This window comes from Atractosteus spatula, chromosome 7 (assembly GCF_055471065.1).
Source record: "Atractosteus spatula isolate fAtrSpa1 chromosome 7, fAtrSpa1.hap1, whole genome shotgun sequence".
NCBI lineage: Eukaryota > Metazoa > Chordata > Actinopteri > Semionotiformes > Lepisosteidae > Atractosteus > Atractosteus spatula.
The window spans coordinates 5,882,786-5,888,978 of NC_142712.1; the positions used below are offsets into that span (position 1 = coordinate 5,882,786).

Sequence of the window (6,193 nt, forward strand, 5' to 3'; positions counted from 1 at the left end):
CGATTCTGAGCTGTAATGCTTTAACGCCAAACATGATCCCTTGGCTACAATAAAACAAGCATAATAATTAAACCTCATTAGATGGGGTAGAGAACTGAGGGGGGCTCTCACACTTGTGGGCTTAAATGACATTTTCTTTAGAGTTTTAAAAACCGTCAATGAAACAGAATGAACAGATAGATTAACACTATTTTTTATTTTAATGACCCAAGATGACAGTCGATAATTACACGTAGTTTTGATGTGCTTGGGTTGGTTTTGCGACCTGTCGATTGTTTAAAAAGATAAAGTTGGAAAAAACATTTAATATTCTTCCATTTAAGTGAGTAAAATGTTAATAGCGGACTTAGCCACTGGGCATCACTGCTAGCATGTCCGATGGTCAGGTTCTCCTTACAAAAATCTGCCATCCGCCGGACCTCACGTAGAAACGCCGAAATGAAACAGGGAGAGGGCTTTCATTAAATGGACGACCGATGCTTCTAAAAAAAGTGCTTAACTCAAAAAAAGTCTAAAAAAATATAGCTTTAGTTACTTCTGTTTTAAGCGTTCTCATCCGTTTGTCTTTTTTTTTTGGTTCTACCTTATGCTCATTACAATGAATTTAACACTTGAAACATCAAAGCGGTATGTACAGACGGGGGCGGCCGGGGGGCCGGTCAGACATGGTGGGGGTGCAGGACGGGCTGCCGGCAGATGGGGCAGGTGTTGTTCTCGGACAGCCAGCGGTCGATGCAGTGGATGTGGAACTCGTGCGCGCAGGGCAGCCTCCGCAGCTTGTTCCCCTGGGCGTACTCGTTGATGCAGACGCTGCAGGCGCGGCCCAGCTCCCCCTCCAGGCTGGCCTGGCCGTAGGTGCGCGTGGACAGGTTGTCGATCTGCTCTTTGGTCAGGCCGCGGGGGTGCTCCTCGTCCTCGTCGTCGTTGAGCAGGAAGAAGTGCGCCAGCCGCAGGATGGGCAGCGTGCCGTTCTCCACCAGGTTGTTGGTGTCCCTGCCGGCCGGCCGGCCCTCTCCCGGCTGCGCCAGGAGCTGGGAATGGGCGCCCCCCGCCAGCCGCTCCTCCAGCCCCCTCGCCCCCGCCCCCTCCTGCGACGGCGGCTCCGCCTGCCCCTGGGCGGCGGCGGCGGCAGCGCCCTCGTCGCCGTGGAGACGGAAGGCCTGCACGGCGGGGTTCCCGTCCAGGCCCGCCCCGGCGGCCTCGGAGTCGGCCTCGGTCTCCATCAGCGAGCTGAGCTCCCCGAAGCCGGTCATGATCTGGCGCAGGATGGAGCGCAGCGCCGTGGAGGAGGGCTCGCCCAGGCCTGTCTCCGAGATGCGGCGCAGCGGGATGCGGATGGTGCTGACGTAGGTGCGGATGCCCGCGCGCTCCGAGCGCGAGATGGTGCGGCGGAAGCCCCCGCTGTCGCTCTCGAAGGTGACGGTGTTCTCCGCCATGCGCACCCGGGACCGCGTGCGGCTGGCGATGCTGTCCCGGTCCCGGTTCTCCCCGGGACGGATCCGGCGCACCTGGAGGTCCAGCATGATGGTGGGGTGCCGCCGCACGCCGCCTGAGGCTGAGGAATGGGACTCCGTGTCCTCCGCGCCCGCCTCGGGGGCAGCCCCGGCGAGGGGCGCTGGGGGCTCCCCGCCCTGCTCCCTGACTGGCTCATCGACCGCCATGGCCGTGCCGCCGCCCAGGGCCACGAGCCCGCCGGCGGTCGTGCCCACGCCTTCCCCCTGCCTGCCCGCTGCGGGCACCGAGTCACTGGGCTCCGAGCGCAGCGGAGAGCGGCTGCGCCGGCTCGCCGCGCTGCGAGCGGCCCCGCGCTGGGCCGAGTCGGCCCGCGCCCGGCCCCTGGCTCTAGTCCTGCTCCTCCGCGGCTGGGCGGCGGGGGCCTCGCCCCCCCGCTGCTCGGGGTCAGGGCGCACCCGGGGGCAGTCCAGCCCTGCCCGAGCGTCTGCGGCCTGCTCCTCAGAGGCGCGCGTCTGCGGGGAGGCCCGGGTCCGACCCCGCCGCCCCCCACTCGTCCTTACCCTCCAGGGCTGGGCCGGCGCGGGTGCCGGCGGCTCCGAGGGCTCGCCCCTCCGCAGGCTCCTCCCCCTGCCAGCAGGGGGCTCCTGGGGGGGCTCGGTCCTCCTGGCCGCCGAGGGCCCCGGCGCCCTCCTGTGCAGGTGGGCCCTCCCGGCGGGGCGGGAGGCCGGCGGGCTGCCCGGGTCGAGGCGCAGGTCCGCCGGCTCGCCGGCCTCCGCCCCCTCGGGCTGCTCGTGGTTGATGTTGATCTCGAGGCTGAAGCGGAACTCGCCGCTGTTCGGGTTGGTGCGGCTCACCGCGCGCCAGGTCTGGTTCCCGCTCTGGCCGCTGCGCGTGGCGTTCCCGGTCCGCCGGAACGTGTTCAGCCACTCCAGCAGGGAGTCGCTGCCGGAGGACTCCCCCGGGGCGTCGGGGCTCCCTGGGGACCAGAGAGAGACAGCGGCCGGCGTGAGGGACGGCGGGAGCACCTCCGCCCCGCCCTCCAGAAAACAAAACGCCACGCTTGCAGTAAAAACAACCAAATACCACTGCAGTACAATAAACGACTCGTTTCTAAACGCTTTCCAATTGGACACTTCCAATGCAGTATAAAAAGAATGAGGCGGAAAGGGTTTATTCAGCCTGCCTCACCGCTGCTTGTGTCCTCCTCCGCAGGCGGGCCGGCCCCCGCAGCTGGCTGAGCGGACAGCCTCTCCTTTGCCCCGTCCAGCCGCTGGCGCAGCTCCTCCGCCGTCACCTCTCCTGCACGGGGGGGGGGGAGACACGACCAGCCAGTCAGGCCGGAGGGCCGGAGAGCCGGACAGCCGAGGCGGCTCAAGACACTCGACCGCGGGCGCAACGAAAACGCCTGGAAGAGAGGACCGCCGGGCCTCTCCCCCGCGAGTTCCAAAGCCCACACAAGAGAGCGTCTCCACAGACGCCCTCTGCCCGTGCCCATGCCCTCTGCAGAAGGGTCCACTGGGAGAGCACAGGGCTAGACGCCCCCTTTTACTCCAGCATGGAATTGGAAGGAGGAGGGCAGTTGAAAGAGCCCCCAAAATAAAAAATAATCGCCAGGGGTACGAACTCCTAGGGGCGGGGCGGTGGCTCTGTGGCTCAGGATCTGCACCTGTGGCTGGAGGGTTGCCGGTTCAAATCCTGCTGCTGGCAGAGGAATCCTACTCCGTTGGGCCCCTGAGCAAGGCCCTTAACCCCAGCTGCTCCAGGGGCGCCGTATAAATGGCTGACCCTGCGCTCTAATCCTGAACTTCTCTGTCCTGTCTGTGCGTCTGTGTCTCATAGAGAGCAAGCTGGGGTATGTGAAAAGGCAAATTCCTAATGCAAGAAATCGTATAGGGCCAATAAAGCGATCTCATCTGATCTCCTAGCAAACGCAGCCTCAACCCCCCGCACAGCCGAGGCAGAGGGACCCGCGTACCTGGCGTGCCCAGGAGGTTGCTGTCCCTCATGAGGCGGTACTCGTCCTCGCTCAGCCCGTCGATGAACTGGTAGTACGCCTCCTCGCGGCGCAGCCTCTCCTCCTGCCGCTGCCGCTCGTCACGCCCGCCGGGAGGGTCCATCGCCACGGAAACCGCTCCGGCTGCCTGAAGGAAGGGGGGGGGGGGGGGGGGGAGTTTACTGGAAGAACACACTCCGCGAGGCTGGCGAGCAAAACAAACAGCAAGGTTTCGTGGTTTTCATCTGCAGGAGGTTTCCACTGCACCACAGCAGCCACGCACAAAACTGTCAGACAGGGTAAAAAAAGTCACATCTGGAAATAAGACACTTTGACACAGCAGTTTGATCGAGAGCAAGTGTTCAGAGTTCTGGGCTACAACCAAGGAGGCAGAAAAACTTTTTTTTTTATAAAGAGGGCACTATTAACTTTTAACTTTGCATCTATTCATTCAAATCCATTCAAAATCTGGAAGCCGAGAACATCATATGCGGCCCACAAATGGTCTGTCCACAGTCTCCCGCAGCACGTAAATAATGATGAAACCGTTATCAATGCCGCACAAAATTGTGACAAAAGCAGTAATGGGGAAACAAATCCATACAGCACCGCATGAGGAAAACCTAAAATTGCCTGGCAATTGCGTCTGTCAGAAAGAAAGAGTCTGGCAACATGAAACAGGACAGCAGTGGAGGCAGTCAGCAGCTTACAGGCTCTGAATACCCTGTGGGCCTGAAGAATCGAAACTGGGAGTCCTGTACACCCAGGACTGCAACATGACACAGCTCAAGCCCTTGGTGCACTCTGTGGGCAGAAGGCAGGCGGGGCTGCCTGTTCAAATTGCACAAAAACTCCTAGCAAAACAATATGCAGGGTATTGTGCAGATTTCAGTTTTCAGTACAGCTACTGTGAGGGCTATAAGCTGTAAGCTGTCAGACTCCCGCTATGTTTGGACCCACTGGAAATATTACGGACTGTACTTTTGTGTTGCTTTTATGATTCATTACAACTCACACCTTTAAAATGACGTTCGCTTCATCCGAATCCTTATGCCCGTTTACGCACTACGAGGAAACAACCTCAAACAACCAAGAAAAAGTGCTGGCTCCAGCAGCAGCCCGCAGGGTGGATCAGACTGCTATATAAACTGGGAGTTTATCTGTCGGGATAACAAAAACACAATCCATTCACACGGGGCTGTTCATGTCTCAGTCACTATCCCAATGAAAAATGACAGTATCAACCACTGCGAACAGAATATAATTCCTTATCACATAAACCACCTTAAACTCCAACAAAGCTTCACTGCGGAGCTGTTTGTACACAGAAATAAACATCTGTTAGGAATGATCTCTGCATTTGTCTAAAAGGCTCTGCGACGAAATTATGTTTTTTATCTCCCCAGCAGAGCCAGCAGATGGAAGGAACAGTCTAAAAAAAAATAAATTAAAAACAACCTAAAGGTGTAGAAAGCTGCTTTCTCCTTTTTCTTTTAAGAGTACACGGAAGAAGATACGTGCTCTCCGTGGCAACGTGGGATTAGGCGCCCACTCTAAAATTTAAGGTTAAACAAAAATAGAAGCCAAACACAGTATCATGAAGTGAAATGTAAAATCAGTGCATAAAATGGTTTATACAGAGCGAAGATGGGCCTTCGTAGAAAATACACTGACCCTAGATACAAATACTACAAGCCTTACAGGGCTCCCTACCAATCAGGGGGCCCAGACCCGTATACTGACAGACGAAACGCCCAAACAGCTGAGCGGGGAGGCGGGACAAACAGAAAACAAAAAAAAAATGAGAGTCGGGCCCCGGATATTTCATCGCGAAGAAGACACAAAAGACAGCGTCCGTCTCCCGAAATCCCCGCAAAATACACCTCGGATTCCCTTTGTAAAAAACCCCAGCCCCGCCGCCGGTGCTGTTCTGTCTTGCGGACGTGCGTGTTCATGCAAACAAACGCGTAACCTATACAGTGAGATTGCGTTGCCTCACCACCGCCGTGTAGACGTTTCAGTGCTCGCGATACACAAAATGGCACCGCAAAGAGAGCAGACGCTCCGTCCAGGGAAGACGGTACACGTACAAGGAGAACCGCTGCCGTGACAAGACAGCTCGGGCACACTTCAGTACCTGAAACCCTCAGCTGAAATATGGACGGGTCCTCTTCCCTTCCCCTGCTGTCCGGGATACAGTGTAAGATGGGAACACCAGTGCAGCACCCAATACAGTCCTACCTGCAACAAGCGACGTGATACATTGCACCCCCCCCCCTTCCAGGAGACATGTACAGTACACTAGGCTTTCTTTTTTAGTACATATGTTCTTTTAACGCCTCAATTAAAATCGTGTCATGGATTTAAAGGTAAACCTTTCGATTTTCTTTATATCTCCATACTCTTGAATACCTGCGTCGCTTTTTTCCCCCCTATGTAGCGTATTCCCTATTGGAACACGATACTGCACTGTTTTCCGATTCGCACAGCATTTACCGGTAAATACCATGGCGGAATCTGCAAGTCATATAAAAGACACCTGAAGAAGGCTCCACGGCCGTTGACGTTGTGTTTTCTTTCTTCTCTTTTCAGCACGGAATACACGCATTACCTGTTCCTTTCTATTCATATAACATACATCCATCCATTTTCTAACCCCTTTTAACAGTACAGGGTCACAAGTGAGCTGGGGTCAAGGTGGGATACACACTGCATGGGACTGCAGTCCGTCACACAGCACACCGA

At 56.7% G+C, this 6,193-nt stretch overlaps 1 protein-coding gene across 3 annotated transcripts; it reads right to left on the reverse strand.

The window, feature by feature from the left end:
* Positions 1 to 536: 536 nt before the first annotated feature.
* Positions 537 to 5,666, reverse strand: rnf6 (ring finger protein (C3H2C3 type) 6). 3 transcript variants are annotated; one of them, XM_088920326.1, is made up of 4 exons: positions 5,586 to 5,666; positions 3,431 to 3,596; positions 2,644 to 2,754; positions 537 to 2,431 (listed from the first exon to the last, which is right to left on the reverse strand). In XM_088920326.1, exons 2-4 carry the CDS (start codon positions 3,570 to 3,572, stop codon positions 660 to 662), a joined length of 2,025 nt encoding a protein of 674 aa, XP_088776452.1. In that variant the 5' UTR covers positions 3,573 to 3,596; positions 5,586 to 5,666; the 3' UTR covers positions 537 to 659. The 3 variants fall into 3 exon arrangements, with proteins under 3 accessions (XP_088776452.1, XP_088776453.1, XP_088776454.1); XM_088920327.1 differs by lacking the exon at positions 5,586 to 5,666 and adding an exon at positions 5,448 to 5,531; XM_088920328.1 differs by lacking the exon at positions 2,644 to 2,754.
* Between the last annotated feature and the right edge of the window lie 527 nt (positions 5,667 to 6,193).